General features: G+C 42.0%; 1 protein-coding gene across 3 annotated transcripts in view; it reads right to left on the bottom strand.

Annotated features, from left to right (window-relative positions):
- ALG5 (ALG5 dolichyl-phosphate beta-glucosyltransferase) overlaps window positions 1-20533 on the bottom strand; it is a 53862-nt gene extending 33329 nt beyond the window's left edge. For all 3 annotated transcript variants that reach the window (XM_066381071.1, XM_066381072.1, XM_066381070.1), the window contains exons 1-6: window positions 20394-20533; window positions 16727-16898; window positions 16277-16323; window positions 13676-13744; window positions 10906-10998; window positions 7159-7272 (exon numbers count right to left, since the gene is read on the bottom strand). In XM_066381071.1, the coding sequence (XP_066237168.1) occupies window positions 7159-7272; window positions 10906-10998; window positions 13676-13744; window positions 16277-16323; window positions 16727-16898; window positions 20394-20477 (579 nt within the window). In that variant the 5' untranslated portion in view covers window positions 20478-20533. The remainder of the gene's footprint in view (window positions 1-7158; window positions 7273-10905; window positions 10999-13675; window positions 13745-16276; window positions 16324-16726; window positions 16899-20393) is intronic.
- Window positions 20534-20859: the final 326 nt, after the last annotated feature.

Raw genomic sequence — 20859 nt, forward strand, 5'->3', positions numbered from 1 at the left:
AAATATCTAGAAGTAAACTTTTCAAGAAATGCAGCAAGATCTAAATAAAGGAAACTGGTAAATGCTACCATAGAAACGCATACCACGTTCACTGAGGATGAAAAGATGGGCTAGAAGCATTAAACAGTCAATGTTCCCTAAACTAATCTTTAAATTCAACGCCATAACAATACCAAAATTATCTATTGAGCTAGACAAGCTGATTTGAAAGTTAATATTAAAAAATAACCAAGAAGAGCCAAAAAAATTCTGAGAGTGAGGAAGGACTACCTCCAGAAGATTTAAAAATATATTATAAAGATACAATAATTAAAACTAAGGTACTGGAGCCCTGCTGGATCATTCAGTTGGTTAGAGTGTAGTCCCGATGAGCCAAGGTTGTGGGTTCTATCCCCAGTCAGGGCACACACAAGAATCAACCAATGAATGCATAAATAAGTGGAACAAATCTATTTTTCCCCCCTCTCTTCCTTCCTTTCTCTCTAAAAACCAATAAGTTAAAAACAAACAAGTAAACAAAAACTAAGGTACTGGAATGTATATAGATAATCTGTGGACCAGAATGAAGAGGCCAGTAACACACATACACAAACACGTAAGTGCTTAGAGTATGATAAAGATGACATTTTAAACCAGTGAGAAAAGATGCTGTAAGGCATCTTACTAGCCATTTGGGAACCAGATTAAAGTGGACCTGAACCCCATACTGGCTAGGATATGTTCCAGATACAGAAAATATTTAAGTGTAAAATATAAATAAAATTTTAAATTTCAAGGAAGACAACAGGTCAATTTGACAGCAATTATTTTTTTAAAAAATTATATAGTAGAACCAACAAAATCCAACCATGTTAAACGATAAAAGACAAAGTGGAGGAAAATATGTGTAATTTATATTACAGATAAAAGAATAATTTCCACAACTGCATAATGAGCTCCTACAAATAATTAAGAAAATTACTCAATAACCGAGCTGGAAAAGAGGGAAAGGCTACGAACTGAGTTCAAAAAAGAGGAAGGGAAAATAGCTCTTAAAAAAACTGGAAAGATCCTTATACCAAGAGCAGTGCAAATAAAACCTATCAGTTTTTACTCTTTGCAGAGAAGTTTGAAAACTGTATCAAAATACATGTATAATTTGACCTAACAATTCCACACCTAGTAATTCTTCCTATAAATAACTGTGCACATGTGTGAATTGGCATTTGCGCAAGGTTGCTCGTTTCAGTACTGTCTGGAGCAGCAACCGGCATGTCCATCCAAAGGAAATAGCTAAGGCGCCATCAGAGAATGAAGCAGCACTCTGATGTGTGCATATGGCTCAATCTCCAAAACACAGTGTTAAATGGAAACAACTAAACAGTGTCTCGTGCGCTATAATTTGCATGTTTATAAAAAGAAAACATAAGACACATCTTTCAAATGGATATACAAGAAATGGATGACACTGATAACTTCTGGGAGTAATTGTTGGCTGAGAAATGAAGGGCAGTTTCATTGTATGTATCATTTAAATTGGGAACCGTTCACTAAAATAAAATTTAAAAGTGTGCAATTGTAAAAAAATTGGCAAGCACATAAATTTATATACATACCATAAAATTTTATTATGAAAAGTCATGTATAATCTCAGTGCCTAAAAGCAGCCATGGCTAACATTTTGTATATACAGTGTGTCCGTAAAGTCATGGTGCACTTTTGACCGGTCACAGGAAAGCAACAAAAGACGATAGAAATGTGAAATCTGCACCAAATAAAAGGAAAACCCTCCCAGTTTCTGTAGGATGATGTGGCAGCATGTGTGCATGCGCAGATGATGACGTAACACCGTGTATACAGCGGAGCAGCCCACGGCCATGCCAGTCGAGATGTGGACGGTACAGAGGAGAGTTCAGTGTGTTCTGTGGCTCGCTAAATTCGAATCCATGACCAAAGTGCAACATGAATATCGGCGCGTTTATAACGGAAGCGCCACCACATAGGAATAACATTACTCGGTGGGATAAGCAGTTGAAGGAAACCAGCAGTTTGGTGGAGAAACCTCGTTCTAGTACGAGTCTGTAGAGGCTATATGGCAGGGGTCCCCAAACTTTCTACACAGGGGGCCAGGTCACTGTCCCTCAGATCATTGGAGGGCTGGACTATAAAAAAAACTATGAACAAATCCCTATGCACACTGCACATATCTTATTTTAAAGTAAAAAAACAAAACGGGAACAAATACAATATTTAAAATAAAGAACAAGTAAATTTAAATCAACAAACTGACCAGTATTTCATGGGAACTATGCTCCTCTCACTGACCACCAATGAAAAAGGTGCCCCTTCCGGAAGTGCGGCGGGGGCCAGACAAATGGCCTCAGGGGGCTGCATGCGGCCCACAGGTTGTAGTTTGGGGACCCCTGCTATACGGGATAGCTACCTAAGGAGCCCTAAAAAATCTATGCATGAGTCCACATCGAACTGCACTGAATAGGTATGAAACTGAGAGAGTTTTCCTCTTATTTGGTGCAGATTTCATATTTCTATCGTCTTTTGTTGCTTTCCTGTGACTGGTCAAAAGTGCACCATGACTTTACAAACACACTGTATATTTTTGTTTTCTCCCTTTAAAAAATCATAGCTGAAATTTACTCAGCTATATCGTACTTTTTCATTTAAATTAACCTTAAAATTTCTTATATTCAAGTTCATTGTTTTCACATATTTTATTGTATTTTTAAAACACAAAAAAATGAAGTCCAATGTATCCATAACCTGGCTTCAACAATTATCACCACGTGGCCAATACCCAATCTTGCCTCTGCTAAAGACCCTTGCTACCACCCATCTAACCTGCGATTACAGAAACAAATTCTAGGCATAATGTATTATAAATTGATATGTACCTCAAGCACAATACCATTATCATACATTAATAATTCCTTAACACTATCAAATGTAGTTTTCAAATTTGCCCAATATAAAATTCATTCTAATTGGTTGGAATTTCTTTTATCTGTGAATTCTCCTACCTCTTCAATTCTTTTAGTATAGTTTATTTGTTGAAGAAACCCTGTAATTTTTTCTGTTGAGTTTCCTAAGTTTGGCATTTTGCTGACTAAATTCCCCCCGGTGATATTTAATCTGTTCCTTTGCCCTCTGTATTTCCTGTAAACTGGTTGTTAGAGTTAGAGGCTTGAGATTTAGGTTCATTTTACAAGAATTTGTCATAGTAGTATTGCATGTCTGTCTCTCTTTTTTTGTGTCAATTATAAGCACAATATAATATTTCACCATATATATAACCATACTTTCACTATCTGCCTATGTGTTGACCATTTCTAATTTCATGTTATTATAAACATGCCTAAAAGAACATTTTTTAATATAAAACTCATAACTGAATTTTGGTTTTGTTTTTTTAAAGAAAGTCACAGAGGTTGAATACTAAGTTAAAAATATGAATGTTTTTTAATGTGTATGGGTCAAATTATTCTTTAAATGGTTCCTTTATGATTATTTCATGAAATTCTAACCAGTACTAATTATTCTCATTTTAAATTTGCTAACTCCATGTCATTCCATTTCCTTTTTCTTTTATAATAAAAAGGTAAACTCTGGGGGATGTTTATTAGCCATCTATGTATTCTTTTTCAAATTATCTGTTATATACCTTGCTTAGTCTTTAGTAATAATAATTAATTTTTCTACCTTCTTTTTTTGGCAGAGGTACTTTGCTCAGAAAGGGAAAGAATGGTTTTCTTAAACACATTATAAATTTAGATAGTAACGGCAAATAAAATTTAACTTTGAATCCAAAAGAGCAGTAACATTACTGGCAATAGAAAAGGATATCCTCTCACCTTTCAGAGACTGAGTTGAGTTAAAATATCATTTAACTAAACGAAAAATAAATCAAAACCAAAAGCTTTCATTTAAAATATCCTCTTTCACTGTAAGTCTTGCTAAAAGCTTTTAAGAGTTTTGTATACAGTATAAGTTCTGAGATATGAACCGAATCCCTGATATTGATTTTTTTAAAATTTATTTATTTATTTATTTATTTGTTTGTTTGTTTTAGTGAGGAGAGAGGGAGGAGGAGGAGGAGGAGCAGGAAGCATCAACTCCCCTATGTGCCTTGACCAGGGGAGTTGGAGTTTCAAACTATTGACCTCAGCATTCAGGTCGACACTTGATCCACTGCTCCACCACAGGTCAGGCTGACACTGCTCTTAACATCAGGTGTATTCATCTAAATAGCTTTTAGAACAGTTATCTGTTCTTCAGGAATGAAGGATCGTCTTCTTTTTTTAATATATATTTTTTAATGTTTATTTTTTTGATTTTAGATAGAGGAAGGAGCGAGGGAGAGAGGGCGATAGGGGGAAGAGAGGGGAAAGAGATAGAGAAAGAGGGAGAGGGAGAGACAGGAACATTGATCAATTCCTGTATGTTCCCCAACCAGGGATCGAACTGGTAAATTTTGCGCTTCAGGTAGATGCTCTAATCAACTGAGCTCTTTGGCCAGGGCAGAAGGGATATTATTTTAAAAACTGCCCAGGTTAGAAAATGTATGTAGACATGGAGTCTCTTTCTTTGGAGCCTCTTTCACAGCATCACTGAATTTCTTAGGGATTTAAAAAAATAAATATTTTAGTTATGACAGTTGACTTTTTAAAGTGGTAAAAAATACAATATATTGTATTCTAGAGAGAAATGCTTAACCAGAGTCTTTCTTTCCTAGTACTTCTTCAGTCTTTTCTGATATTGAAGTTAATTCCCAAGGCTGTGAATTAACAGTTTGGATATGCTTAATCATAGTCAAATGCTTTAGTTCTTTAAAACTCAACACTTAGAGTAACAGTGCAGTAAACTGAATTAAAATTTATAAAAAAGCAACATAATTCTTTTATTTGATGAGTGGTGTCTTACTATTTTCCTGCCTGTTAAGAGTATTCTCTCTTAAAAATCATGACGATATTAACTTTATGAAAATTTCTGTGGTTAGCAAAAATTATCGTTGTTACGATTAAGGTTTCAACCTTCTAGAACAAGAGTGGTAAACCACAGCCTGAGTCAAAGACTGCCTGCTGTCTGTTTTCTGGATTGCCTAAGAGCCAAGAATGGTTTTTTAAAGGGTTGCTAAAAAAAGAAGAATATTGCAACAGAGACCATACATGGTCCACAAAGCCTGAAATATTTACTGTCTGGCCCTTTACACAAAAAGTTTGCTGTTCCCTGTTCTGAGAGACATCCATTTTTCACATAAGCTTGCTGGCATTAAACACTGTTCTCAAAGGCAGCCCTTATCCTTCAAAGGTATGGATATACACTTTGTGATCTGCTAAGACAGACTCCTGAATGTTTCATTATATACAGTCTACCACTCTTCATGTTTTCAAAACAGCCTTTCTAATTTTTGTATTCTCTTTGGTTTCATCTTTACAAAGATCTCAGCAAAATGACTGATAAATGACAGACTTGGGAAATGAAGGGGTCTCTTTTGGAAGCCTGGTCATCCACCCACATACTGAGAGGGTAAAACAAATATACTAGCAGCTTAAGTCTTGTCACCTGGTCCACAAAACAGGGGAGCAGTGCTTGTCATACTTTTTTGTTCAAGGGAGAACTAAACCGTGCATACACCTATGAAACTATGGTGTACCAAAACACACTTAGCCAAGGATTACCACATTGAAGGTGAAGGGACATTCAGGGTCATTAGTTAGCAATCATTCCAGACTGAGTTGTGTGAGTGCGTAGTTTTAGTCCAGCTGTTTCATATATGTTACCTTGAATCATTTGTGGCCTTATAAAACCTAAAAGCTAAGCTTGTTGGAACTATGTCTACGTGAGAATTGAAGACCCTAATCATGGCCTGTGAGAAATTACTCCACAATTATGGTATATACCCTTTGTGTCATCTATTTCGCCCATTCAGGGATTTTTTATTCTATTTCAAATAGCTAAGCCACTAAGTAAGTGATTGTTATATACACTGTATGGAAAAATTACTATAAAATCAAGCACATTTTTGTTTAAAAAAAAAGGTAGAATAACTATTGGTTAGGAAATTAAAAAGCTCAGAGAAAAGCTTTGCACTTAAAAAAATAGATTACAAATAAAATATCTGGAACTAAATATAAAGTCCTATTTTATTTCTTTGTCCTATAAAGCTCTACTTGAATCACATACATAATGTATCAATTTAAAACTTTATAATTATCTTCAGAGAAGGAATTGCAGGCAACTTTTCTAAGTCCAATATGTAAGCATAATCAGGCCAGAATGAGTGACCTGATGACTTTAAGAGGAAATATAAGTAAGAAGTAATAGCAAGTTTCTTTCTATTGCAATTAAAAATAAAATCAGCTCAGAAGGAAAGGTTAGAATACATGGAAGGACATGAAGGACAGCCTGTTAGAACAATACTGTGAAAGACATTAAAGTTAACTACTGCCACCCAGTGACTCAATCAGATAGTCATTATGGGATTTGATTATGTACTTTGAATCCCATGTTCCCTGTTCATTTTCAGAATTATTCTAGTCAATATTATTATTAGGTATTGATGAGTCTCAAATGTATTATGCTGAGTGGAAGTCAACCTATACTTCTTAAAATTATGGCAGGAAGCTGCACATCATCTTTTTTTGTGTGGTTGCTATTTGTGTTTGCTTGTTTTATTAAAGAGATTCTGTAATCCAGTTTCATGTCACATCTTTACCTGGAAGCCTCAATCTATCTTTTAGTTAAATGTGTATGCATGACTAATATAAGCTAAGCCAGGGGTCTCAAACTCGCGGCCGTGCGGCCCGCCCACCAATTTTGTGCGGCCCGCAGACTAATCAAACTTTGTGGATTAATCTGCGGTCCAGTCTGCGGCCGCACAAAATTGGTGGGCGGGCCGCATGCGGCCGAGTTTGAGACCCCTGACTAAGCAATTATAAATTGAGAGATGGCCAGAATATTAAATTAGTGATCATCAGGTGAACCTCAGAAGATCAGTGTTTATAATAAAATGATTAGCTCTTCTGTAGACGCGAATACAGGAATTTCACTCCCAAGAATCCCTAGTTTTTCTAACTTATAGGTAAGCTCCGTATTCATCTTACTTCAGATCCCCTGTATTCTTGGTTGAACATAATATAACTATACCTGTATTCCTATACTCACAGGCCAAGGTTGTAGATCATTAAGTCCCTTCTCTAATTTCTCGACATCTGGAAACTTGGTGGCCCCATCAGCATCTGCCATAAGGATCTTTTCTCCTCGAGAACTGAAGACACCCTGTTGAATTGCAATTAAAAAATTTCAATTAAAAGAAGTTGCTTAAAATTAAGGTCAAATTCAATGATCTCTATGTTCAGCTTTGCTTAAAATATCTAAGAGTGAAATATCAGGTGTGTGCCTCATCTCCCTATGGCCTGGTTCTTGGCCCTTCTTTATTACCTCTGCCTTGCCAATCTCGTGGCTTTGACTACCACTTGATGTATGTAGTACCCATCTCCTCTCTCCCAGGCTATCTGAACACCACTGCTCAGTACCTCAAATCTAATATGGCTTCAATTCAACACAGCTCTTGGCCCTGGCTGGCTGGCTCAGTGGTTGAGTGTCAGCTCGGCATGTGGATGTCCTGGGTTCGATTCCTGGTCAGGGCACAGAGTGAGAAGCACCCATCTGCTTCTCCACCCCTCCCCCAGCCACTTCTCTATTTCTCTCTTCACCTCCTGCAACCATGGCTCAATTGGAGCGAGTTGGCCTTGGGCGATGCGGATGGTTCCATGGCCTCTGCCTCACGTGCAAAGGGCCCAATTAATGAGCAACAGAGCAATGCCCCAGATGGGCAGCACACTGCCCCCTAGTGGGCTTGCTGGGTAGATCCCAGTCCCAGGGCATGTGGGAGTCTGCTTGTCTGTCTTCATTCCTCTCACTGAATAAGAAACAAAACAAACAAAAAACCCATCTCTTAAACCAGTTCCGGCCCTGGCCGGTTGGCTCAGCGGTAGAGCGTCGGCCTGGCGTGCGGGGGACCCGGGTTCGATTCCCGGCCAGGGCACATAGGAGAAGCGCCCATTTGCTTCTCTACCCCCCCCCCCCCCTCCTTCCTCTCTGTCTCTCTCTTCCCCTCCCGCAGCCAAGGCTCCATTGGAGCAAAGATGGCCCGGGCTCTGGGGATGGCTCCTTGGCCTCTGCCCCAGGCGCTAGAGTGGCTCTGGTTGCAGCAGAGCGACGCCCCGGAGGGGCAGAGCGACGCCCCGGAGGGGCAGAGTATCGCCCCCTGGTGGGCGTGCCGGGTGGATCCCGGTTGGGCGCATGCGGGAGTCTGTCTGACTGTCTCTCCCCGTTTCCAGCTTCAGAAAAATACAAAACAAACAAACAAACAAAAAAACCAGTTCCTCCTCTGGTGTTACCCATAGCTATTGGTCACTCAGTCCTCTCTATCACCTGGTCCAGTTTTGTCTCATTTAAATACCTCCTACATTTATCCTCTTTTCTTCTGTTTTGTCACTACCACAATCCAAATAGTATTTATTCATTGTTTCTTGCCTAAATGACTGCACCAGCTGAAGCTAATGCTGCTCTGTCAAAGGTAACAAGTCTTAAGCCTGAAGTTCATGATCTGAACCCACCGCCAAGTCTGACCTCCTTTTTATTTTATTTTATTTTTTTATTTTTTTTTCTTTCTGAAGCTGGAAACGGGGAGAGACAGTCAGACAGACTCCCGCATGCACCCGACCGGGATCCACCCGGCACGCCCACCAGGGGCAAAGCTCTGCCTACCAGGGGGCGATGCTCTGCCCCTCCGGGGCGTCGCTCTGTCGTGACCAGAGCCACTCTAGCGCCTGGGGCAGAGGCCAAGGAGCCATCCCCAGAGCCCGGGCCATCTTTGCTCCAATGGAGCCTTGGCTGCGGGAGGGGAAGAGAGAGACAGAGAGGAAGGAGGGGGGCGGGTGGAGAAGCAAATGGGCGCTTCTCCTATGTGCCCTGGCCGGGAATCGAACCTGGGTCCCCCGCACGCCAGGCTGACGCTCTACCGCTGAGCCAACCGGCCAGGGCCTGACCTCCTTTTTAAAATAAAGCCACAAGCACCACTAGTAGTTCTTTCGTTGTGCCTCTGGGGTCATTTTTCTCCTCTGCAAGCTCCTTGACTCAGCTTCTGCCTGGACAATTCCTAATCCTCCCTGAAAACTCCACTCAGAATTTAATGCCTGTAGGAAGACTCTGCTGCTCCCCACACTGGTGGAAGATGGTGCCAGTGTTTTGTGCGCGCGCGCACGCGCGCGCACACACACACACACACACACACACACACACACACACACACACATACACACACACACATATATCTTTTTAAACTCAATGTATTGGGGTGACACTGGTTAATGTAATTATATAGGTTTTAGGTGCCCAATTCTACTACTTATCTCTGTATACCATGGTGTATGTCCACCCCACCCCCAAGTACACACACTTCTATGACAGCAATTACAATAACGTTACACTGTGACACCCTTAAGGACAGGATGGGTGTCTTTCATCTCGGCATCTCAGATAAAGCACCTGACATATAGCAGGAACTCAAATATTGGCTTAATAAATAAGGGAATGGATGAATTTAAAGTCCATGATGATACTGTAGCAATCCTAATTTTCTTTTCCTCCCTCCTGTTTTGTGACCTGGTCAGAGCAAACTCATTGATGCCAGTACATACTCTGAAAACTCCAACTGTTTCTTCTTGCTTTGCTGACTGGCATGCTCTTTTTCAGCGCTAAACTAACCTACTCTAATCTTGATTTAATATCTATGTGACCCGGAGTAATCTACCCTACCTATCCATGCCTCAATTTCCTCCTCTAGAGAATCAAAATAATAAGACCTAACTCGTGAGACAACTTGAGGGTTAAATGTGATACTTATGCTGAAGTGGTCAATTTGCTGTCCAGTTCAAAATAAATCACTTGGCATTCACCATCACTGGAGGTCCTTTGTGAACTTGCTATTTTCCTCATTTGTCTGAGAATGCTAATTACCTACCCCCACACTTTCTTTTCCTCTTGGTACTAACTGACAGGACCCCGATCCAGTCACAGCTCTGGCATCGGGTGGAATACTGGGGGAAGCAGTCGGGCTGCATCTTGTGCCCCCTGTCCTTCCTTCTCCCTGGAGCATGGAGGCAGTGCTACAGGAGTCACCTTGTGTGCATGAACAACAGGGAGGAGCTGGTCTCTGATAACACCATGCATGGAATTGTTGAACAAGTCCTGGGCTACCTTTATCTAGACTTCTTTTATGGGGGGAGGGTGCTAAATGAATAAATAAACTCTAAGTCATGTAGGGCATTATTTGAGTTTTTTGTTTCACACATTGGTTTGTTTGTTAGCATATACTGATTCCCACCTGATATGCCTCTGGTGAGAGCGACCTCTCTCGGAATTTCTATAGCATTTCACTTGTATCTTTCTCATAAGCAACATTACCTTTTCTCGTAGGCTGTAAATTTCATCAGCAAAGCCCCATATTGGACTGATCTTAGTTCATGCCACCATGGTTATTATAACACAGTACCTTCATATCAGTAAAATTTAATACACGAAAGCATTTTGTAAATTAAGAAAAAATGACATTATCTTATTATCCAGGAATTCTACCAAAGGTAGAAAGGGAAACGGTAACATTTTGAACTTTGATTAAGCAAACATATTTCTCTGGGTCACCCAATACGTTACAGATACAGCATGTTTTCAGATTTGATCCAATACACATATATGTATGAAGTTACTGTTATAAGTGATATTTTCTCACTAATTTGAAACGCTAGTATTCGGACAGCTAGCTGTAGATTTCAAATGTACCACAGTCTGCAAAAGAGGTTATACAGAATACCTTTGTGTTTTAGGTCAAAATGCCGAGTGTGTTACCATTTTAATAGCTCCTCCTTTCCCACGGTTCTTCACCAGTGTTATCACTCGTACTTTGTCACTTCCATATTTCTGGCAATAGTTAAGAGCTACCTGTCAAATTATATAAAAGCGAGAAAAAAAATTAACTTGGATTACAAAATAGTAATAATATAGAGCGGGCTTCTCATTTTGGCTTAACCCCTTGAGTAGTGAGTTTTTTTTCTTCAAAAAATGAAATTAATTCATTACAATTTTATTAACTTAAAATCATGTTTGTTTGATAACCAATTTATGGAGACAAGAAGAACATACATTTGCCTTTTTTTAATGTTGCCTTATACATTTTAAAATGAAATTAAACCTGGATGGTCAGGAGGCACGAGGACAGACATGAACGTTGGTACTACTCAGAGTTAACACTGCTACTCCAGTCGCCCTGCTCTATGACTCCACTGTACCCACTACCTCTTTTGGTGGCCCGGGGAGCTGCTGAATTCCTGGTGCTGAGACCCGACATCGACCTAGGAGGCTGAGGTCAGAGTTCATGCTCCTGCAGAGAAACCACCAGAACAGGCAGTCGCCATCCCTTAGTCTCTCGACTCCTCTACCTAAGCTGCTGAGCTGCTAGAAAAGACAAAATCTCTGGGCTAACTGACGAGTACATACCTCTGACCTGAGCCTGCAATTATGATTAATGACTTGTTAGCAACCAATATAATTCCCCAGAATGGCTGTTTGTATCCTGCGCCATTTCCCTGAAGTCTCACTCGCATCCCTCTCCTGGCAGATATCCACGCCGTGATGCTTCCTCTTCTGAATCTTCACCCCCCACCAGCTCCACAGCCTCAACCGGCTCAAGACTCCAGCACACTAAAAACTTTCCTCTGACTTCACTCATTGTCAGAAACTGCCAGTAGTCTTTTACAATCAAAGTGATGAAACGGTGCTCTATAGCTGCCATCTCATCTCCCCACTGCTGAGTCAGTCTTCAAGCCATGGCAGTACGGCTCACGCCCACGGCTCGTCCATACGCCTCTGCTTCACCTCCTCTCCGTGGCACCTTCTCCCTTCAGCTCTCGTTCCCCTGGGCAGTGATGAAGTCACTCCTACCCAGAGTCTGCCTTCTTGTCGGGCCAGCATCAGACACAACTCCAACACCGAGGCTTCTCCCAGCTTCCACCTATGCCCATCCTCACCTTCCTCCAGGAAAATGGAAGGGAATTCTAGTAATACGTCCCAAGGCATCTTCCCATCCTCCGCTTACTGTACTTGTCCCGGAATGTGACTGCAGCCCTTCCCCGCTAGGTGGTGAGCCATTTAAAGGCAAAGATGACTATTTCTACTGCCTGACACTAGTCTAGAATTTACTAACCTCAGTGAACAGATGCAGCCACAGTCCTTTGTATACACCATTATAGCACAGTGGTGGGCACTGTTAACCAAGCTCTACATGGGTATCATATCACTAAGCTCTGGTCCTGAACTCTACTGGAGGTCTGCTGGAGGATGAGGCTTCTGGGAAAGATTTTTATTTCCAATTAAAAAGGAGAGAGCCACTCAGAGATGAACCGTAATGTCCCGACCATCTCTTACTGCCTCGGACACGTGGTGATTGGAGCCGTGGCAATCCCGTGAGGAGGAGCGTGTGGGGACGAAGAGCTGCTTTCCTTCGGCGGGGTTGGTGCTCTTCTGTAATCTCAGCAGTAAGCGACCAGGGTTCCTGTTCTGTGCCCTCCCTCCACACGTGAACAAATTGCTAGAACAGTCTGTGCTCGTACTTTCTATGCCGTATTCACTATGCAAAGTACAGCACTTACTCTGCCTAGAACAGATCCCGTGGGGCTTTCTGGCCTCTGTGCCTTCGTTTACACCATCCTGTGTGTTCTCAGTCATAACCATCCTCAAGGTTTAGCTCAAACATCACTGTCTTTGTCTCAGTCTTTACAGCACTTGGTCTTTGGCCCCAGCCCGGAATTTGTAGGCGTGCCGCACGCTGTGCTGAGGCTTCTCTCACTCGGGGGTGGGCTCATGCATCTGGACGCTCCCTGCGGTGTCGGGCACTGCATGCTACTTGGCATTTAACAGAAATTATTACTGAGGAATGAGCAAGTAACGAATGTTTCCCTGTGTATGTATATAAGGTCTATTATGTTTCGATTTAACAAAGAATATTAATAGCATTGGAAATGTACCTTTTATTATAGAAATATGACTGTCAAGGAAGAAAATGTGAAGCATTATTAATAATGAAAACATTTAGATGTCCGAAGAGTGATTTATCAGGATCGCTGGCAAGATTTAGTAAATGTACCACTGTAAGAATTGGTGCACCTGGGCCTGGCAGCCACAGGTCTAGGAAAGGAGGCATGAGGGGGGACAATCCCACCTGCTATGGGTAAATCTAGATGGGGACACACCTGAGACTCAGTGGTGATATGAAAGCATCTTCCTATTTGTGTGACTACTTCAGAAACTGCCAGGCAAGGTACAGGTGTAGCAAACAGGACAGAATCATGCTCAGGGGAAGAGGAATCATAAATCTATAGGCAAAGACAGGTCCCCAGGGCCGAAGGGACCCGTTGCTCTGCATGTTCTCTCCTGGTCTGGTGATCTTCAAAGCTCCCTTGATCTTACGGAACAGTGAACAACAGGTGTACTGTCCAGCTTTTCATAAATAAAACCTCTCTGCTCCCTCTACTGCCCTCACTGAGCAGAAATAGGATTTTATGTTTGCTGAATTAGTCTATATTTTCTAACTACAGGCAACTCTAAAAGCAAGCGTACTTACCTTTGAAGTCTGGTCTCTGCTGCCATCATCAACTACTATCACCTCGTAAGTGAAAGTAGGATCTTGTTTCTGTGAGAAGCAAAAATAAAATATTGTGATTTGACACAATTGCCATGAGAATTCTAATAAAATTGCAAGGAATATAAAAACGAATGTTTTAGTGTTGCTGTGTATGGATATGAATATAAAGGAATGCATAAACCACACACAACAAAAAGGCCAAAAGAAATGGAAGGACCCAGGCAGGAGTGGAGGGCGGATACTGACCACACCTCTATGAGTGTCCACTCTTCCTGTCACCCGCCCAGTACCACATCAGGAAGGCATCAGGCCCTTGTGGTGCTAAGCACACCTGTGAGATGCTACTGGGTGTACAAGGGAAAAGCCCACGAGGTATGTAGCCAGCATGCGCATTCCAATCTGGGTTTGCGGCTTCTTAGCCTTGTGACTATGGGCAAGCTTGTATTTTTTGGCTTGTTTCCTCATTAAAAGCAAAAGAAACTTGGTCTATGCGGCTGGTGTAAAGATGACATGTAACAGGAGAGGTGGAAGCCTCAGATAAAGTAAGGGCTCAATTCTCTTCCTCTTCCCTCCATAAATTTAATTTTTGAGTAGATAACCAGGGCTCCTCACATTTGATAAATCTTCTCTCTTCCCTTTACACAAAAGTAAATTAAAACAAAGATGTTTCAGCCATAAAGCTCATTTGTTTTCTTAAAACTCTTTGAGGAGATTCCAACAGCAGCTGATGCTACAAACAGGAGCACATACTACCTTTCTTTTCCTTCACAGGGAAAGAAAAGGAAAATAAAGGAGGGCAGGACTCTGTGGGATAATAAATACAAAGTAATTTCACTGTAAGTCAAATTAAGACTTACAGTGGTTCTCAAAGTGTGCACCCTAGAAGATTTCCAGGTGTGCCTTCTGACATTCCAGAGAAATATGTGCCAACAGGGTTTTTGGAGTTTAGATTTTTGGGGGACAGAGGTGTGGGGAATTGGCTGTAAGCTGACAGTCTGCCCAATCCCCCACCTCACTTGCCTGATGAGGTTGCAAAAGGCTGTTAAGCTGTGGTGCTGGGTTGTTTACACTACCCCCATGTTCCCCAGAAAGACTGGAGGCAAGTTTCTTCTATCCTTTGTTTGGTGTCAAGTTAAGATGATATGTATGGTGGGGGTTTTGGATTGATGATTAAACATAAGGAATTGTCTCTTGAAGTTTTTTGGATTTCTATAAAAGAAGAATATGTGGCAATATCTAAAAAAGCTTTGAATATTTTACTACAATTTTCAACATCCTATTTATGTAAATTAGGATTTTCTACCCTCAACACAAGATTAAAAAGAGGAATTCTTCAATGTATTGATGAGGAAATGAGATTTGCCTTTCAAATATATGCCCAAACATTGAATAAATTGCTAGGACACATCAGGCTCATGTTTTTCATAAACACAAGAATGAAAAAACTTAACACATTTGTGCTGGGACCTGCCAAATATACTAAATCTTAGTGAGAATGTATCTATATATATAAAAAGATAACTTTTTTGTCTTTTTAAAATTTTTTTAACCCCCCTTTTTTATGAATTCTAAAAAGCATAACTCAAAAAAATCTAACATAAAAAATGTTTTTTGTCAGAATAAATTTAATTTTGTTGTATTTATTTCATTTAATTACCGTAAAAGCACGCTTGGCCTTTTATATTTTTTCTCTAATATTTGACTTAATTATTATAACATATTTCTCAGAAATTTGTATATAGTGTGCCTACAATTATTTGTAGGATTTTAAATGAGCCCTGACTTCAAAGTTTAAGAACTGTGGCCCTAAGTAGTATAAGTCTTTCCAGTAAAGGTCTTTCTTTTTTTTTTTGGTATTTTTCTGAAGTGAGGGTGGGGGAGGCAGTCAGACAGACTCCCACATGTGCCTGACCGGGATCCACCCGGCATGCTCACCAGGAGGCTATGCTCTGCCCATCTGGGGCACTGCTCTGCTGCAATCAGAGCCATTCTAGCGCCTGAGGCAGAGGCCATAGAGCCATCCTCAGCACCGGGGCCAACTTTGCTCCAGTGGAGCCTTGGCTGTGGGAGGGGAAGAAAGATAGAAAGAAAGGAGAGGGGAAAGGGTGGAGAAGCAGATGGGCACTTCTCCTGTGGGCCCTGGCTGGGAATTGAACCCAGAACTTCCACACGTCGGGCTGATGCTCTACTGCTGAGCCAACCGGTCAGGGCTCCAATAAAGGTCTTTCTTAAAAAGCTATGAAAGTGAGAACAACTTTGTGTGTGTCATACCAAGTCTGCAGATGCTTATCACTCTTGTTTTATGTGTATTACCAGCCAAGACAGGCTAAAAAGCAGGCAGGAATATCCCTAAGAGAAATCCCAGCTTTGCAGTTTGCCTGGGGTCACCCTCCTGCCGTTGGAGGTGGTGCGCTAGGTGCCGGGCTTGCCTGCAACACACTGAGCACAGGGAAGCCCGGGATAACAACGGCCCAAGCAGGGCCACACTGTCCCCATAGCGGATCTCGCCTGGGGCCCACAAGCTGATGACCTGGTCTACTTTTAACAGGAGACATCATATTGAAAGAGTAAACACAATACCTGTCTTTCTTCTAGATAGCCCAGAGCTTCATCCATCATGACAGGCACTCAAAGGAAACAACAAAAAAATAAGGTATGTTAAAAATTGCTTTTAAAAATGCCTTACCAAGTGCTAACACACTCAGTTTACATGTGGGAAAACGTCCGGACAATCTAAGCTCTTCTGGGACGTTCCTGTGGTGGCCATTTCCATTGGAAACACCTGTCCTCTGTTCACATCTTGCTCCTTCCTCCTCAAGGACACTTCTGTCTGTCTACTCACTACTTGATGCAGCTGCTCATGACCTCAGAGCTAGTCTTCACTTCCCTGCTTCTGAACTGCAACTACCAACTAGGTACTCGCCACAGCCCATGACTACTAACGTTCTGGAAAAGGCAGTCAAATCCAATACCATAAATATCCTTTTCTTCCCCAATTACCCATTACCAAAACAACCAAACAGAGCTCACGCCGAGTTTCTTCATTGTAGGAAGGCACAACAACAGACAGCCGCTTCGTGGGAGAGTCCCTGATGCTGGGCAGCATCTCCATCTGCCCTCTGGCGTTTAAGAAGAACTTCTCTTCCTCGTGTCGATGAAGGGGTGGCATTTCTGTCGCAGTTATAAAAGCCACAAAGGAAATCTAAAAGTGGGTATGTTAAAAAAAAAAAAAAGCTAGGTCGACCTTGTTTATGTTTGTTATATTCAAAGGCTATATCGTTTATGTGATTCTTGTTTTCTGTTGGTGGAATATTTATTCTGTTTTTATCCCATTAACAATGGTCTGGAAGTGACTCCAAAATCCAAACCAGCCTTGAGAAGAACGATGATTGCCCTATCATTCAGAGTAAGTTACTAATGCCTTAAGAGGCTGTCTTTTCCCACACCGGTCATTCCTGAGGCCTGTCACCCCAGATTTCATAGGGAACACATTTTAGAAGCACAATTCACTCTTAGATGTGCCAAACCCCTGATCCCAGGCACACACATAGTGAGGTCCCATCCCTACATAGAGCCTATATGTGACAGAGGACAAGTTCATACACAGTTAGCTGACGTGGCATGAGGGCAGCCCTCCCATCCAGGACCAGACTGACCCAGGGTATGAAGGGAAGTCTCCTAATCACAATAGTGGGGACTAGTAATGCTTAAGAATTTTTGGTTCTTACCCTAGATTTGAACTCAGAATACAGTCTTTTCTAGAGTAAAGCATCAAATTTGAAGGTTATGTATCAACTATTCATAGATGCCAAGTACTACCAATATTATATTGCTCCCTTGCAAATGCCATTGGAGCTAGCTTTGGAGATAACTATTCTCTAGCGCAGGGATCGGGAAACTTTTTGGCTGAGAGAGCCATGAATGCCACATATTTTAAAATGCAATTCCGTGAGAGCCATACAACGACCCGTGTACGTTATGCATTATCCAATAAAAATTTGGTGTTGTCCAGAGGACAGCTGTGATTGGCTCCAGCCACCCGCAACCATGAACATGAGTGGTAGGAAATGAATGGATTGTAATACATGAGAATGTTTTATATTTTTAACATTATTTTTTTTTATTAAAGATCTGTCTGTGAGCCAGATGCAGCCATCAAAAGAGCCACATCTGGCTCGCAAGCCATAGGTTCCCGACCCCTGCTCTAGAGCATTGCTTCTATTGGCACACCTTCTGCTTTCAAAACAATCAACTTACATATTTTTGGAATGTTATTCATGTGTAATTGGATAGCCATTTATAATGTTACACTGAGTATATACTGAAATTCCATATGCTTCCAGCTGGTGTGACCATAGACAGTATCCACATTAGTGGGTGAGAAGAGAGTTCCTGCACCGCAACCCTGGTGTCCAGACTGTGATTTCTAAAGTCTATCTTCCACTAAAAGTGACCAGTACTCCTAAGAGGAACCGCTGATTCAGGTTCTGGGGCAGGAAAAGAACACTGATTAAATAGCACACTGATGATGATGAGGCCACGACAAAAGGACAAAGTGGCCAACATGAAGGGCTCTTGGTGGCTTATGATGGGAGGGTTTGAGCCACAAATTACTGCAGTGCACTGAAAAACACATGCAAAGTATTCTAAATCATGGATTCATGACACTAAAAATAAAAAAAAAATTAATTGGTCGCCTTTGAAAGATGCTGGGCAACCACTCCGTTATTTTGAAAACTTCCCTTTTATCTTACCTTTTTTATATGACAAGCATGTCATTGGTTAATTGGTAGTAGATTAAATTATTTTTCATTATCAATTTCTAGGTAATAAATGAAGAAATGATATGATTATAGTATTCTACTTTTACAGCTCCCAGTGAAATAATCAATTTAGGCAGTGATCATCAATGACCAATAAAACCATTAGATTAATGACAAACTTGATAACTGGTGGGTCAGACTAACAACTCCTGAACCCGGGGGTTCATCTTAACATCACAGAGATCTCATAAATGTGGTATCACTCACACACTTTTCTAGATTAAAAACTTAAACATGCATTTCATCAGTCTCTTGATGTAACTATTGGTTTATAGGAAATTCAAGAGACAGAGTAAGACGTTAAAAGCACCACAGGGGTGAAATTGTAAAATGCAGACTGTGAGAAATTCCACAGGACAAATGACCACTTATTAAAACAAAGGAAAAAAGGGGAAGAGAAACTTGTTACAGATTAAGATTTGCGATACAGCAAATTTGTTAGATTAAGATGTGATACATCAATGAAGTGCTACTTGCATGCTGACTGGAGAAAACTGACTATACTAAGACATCTGGGAGGCATTGCAACTGACAGGTTCTTTAAAACCAATAAATAATGGTTAACTGAAAAAAATCTGTAATAATCCTATTGTCATTTATTTTAAAAGGGGTTCTATCTTTAGAGATAAATGCTGAGGCTTTACAGATAAAATATTGTCTTGGATCTGCTTCAAAATAATCCAGAAGTAGGGTGGAGAGAAAGTATGTATGGAGGGTGGAAATAGAAATAAAACAAGATTAGTTTGTTTGTAATAATGACCTGATCTGGCATTTAAAAAAAAACAAGTTCCACTAGCTGTGTGACATCTGTGTACAGAGCTCTTCTCTGAATCCTCAGTTTCCTCACCAAATGAAGCTAATGATAGCATTTGCCTGTTGTTTGAAAGATGAATTTAGGTAATCCTGCTGCCCTTATAACCACTTCAAGCCGGCGGTGGGATCAAACATTTCCAGTAAAAACTTGTAATGTATACATGCAAACCTGCGACAGACTCAACATGAGGCTTTTGTCAAACCCCCTCTGACCAAAACCTGACTTGTTCAAAACCCTAAAAAAAACCCCAAAATATCCATCCTACCACTAAGGGGATGATGACTCCTCCTTTGTCACTCAGATGCAAATCACCAAAGAAATCAGGATACAAGGCTTTTTCTCTATCTACACTGTTTCTGAGTTTCTCAACTTTCTGGCAAGATGACAGAGCGGCCCTCCTCGTGCTAACCTGAATGCCAAGGACGCTGAGATTTCCCCACTTACTAACAGCCTCGTTCTACATTTTATGGGAGAAAGTTCACTGGGTCAGCAACTGTTTACAATGTTTCTGTGTTCCCATTAGAAGAAAATTCGAGTTCGATTTCAGCACTGCATCTTTGCCAGAGAGCAAATTTGGGGGGTTTAATTCTGGGATATAACGCTCCCCCCAAACAGAAGCTTGGTCTTCCTGTGCTGCTAGTGGGTCGGGCTCCACGCCCTGATCAGTTCTTCCAGTAGCAGACGGCGGCTGCCAGCGCCGCGTCGCCGCTAAGGAGAAGGCAGCCCGGGGAGCACTCGCCCCCCCGGTGGCCGCAGGCCCAGGAGGGTCCCTGCAGAGGTCAGGATGGGCACGGTCCGGGAGCGCGGGGGCCAGGGAGCCGGAGCGGGAACGTCCCAGAGCGCACAAGCGAACAAGGCTCTGGGTACGCAGGGCGACAGCTCCAACTCAAAACCCAGCGAGGCCGGGAGGGGCGTGCAGTTCGGGAGGCACGTTGGGTCCAGGCTCGGGGGAACAGGACGACGAGGGACAGCGCGAGGCTGGCGCCTCGGCACAGCTGCCCGGCCTGGTCTCCCGGGGAGCAGCGAGTCCGGCCCGGCGGCCCCCGACCCCTCTCCTCACCAGTATCAGGGATGCGACCGCGAAGGCCGCGCCGAGCGCCGCTCCCAGCACCGCCAGCTGCACGGGAACGAAGCCATCCTCCATGCCGGGCCCCGGCCCCGGCTCCGGCTCCTCCACGCACGCGGAAGCCGCCGCCCCGCCCCGCCCCCCGGGCATAGTGGCCACGTCGGGCGCCCGCCGCCCACAGCGCCCCCGCGCGGCGAGGCCGAGAACACTGCACCTGTGAGCCGGGCGCCGTTCCCAAGGAAGGATGCCGCAGTCAGCAAGAAAAATACAGCGTGTTCACTTCCATCTCAGTGTTAGAAAAGCAGCAAAGTTCTTTTTCTAACAGACTTATTAAAATATAATTCTCATACTATACAATCCAGTCATTTAAAAGTTTTGGTATATTACGTAATTTAAAAAAACTGATCACATAACTTTTTGACATTTTAACCATCGCACGTGTACGATACAGGGGCATCAC

Source organism: Saccopteryx leptura, chromosome 4, assembly GCF_036850995.1.
Source record: "Saccopteryx leptura isolate mSacLep1 chromosome 4, mSacLep1_pri_phased_curated, whole genome shotgun sequence".
NCBI lineage: Eukaryota > Metazoa > Chordata > Mammalia > Chiroptera > Emballonuridae > Saccopteryx > Saccopteryx leptura.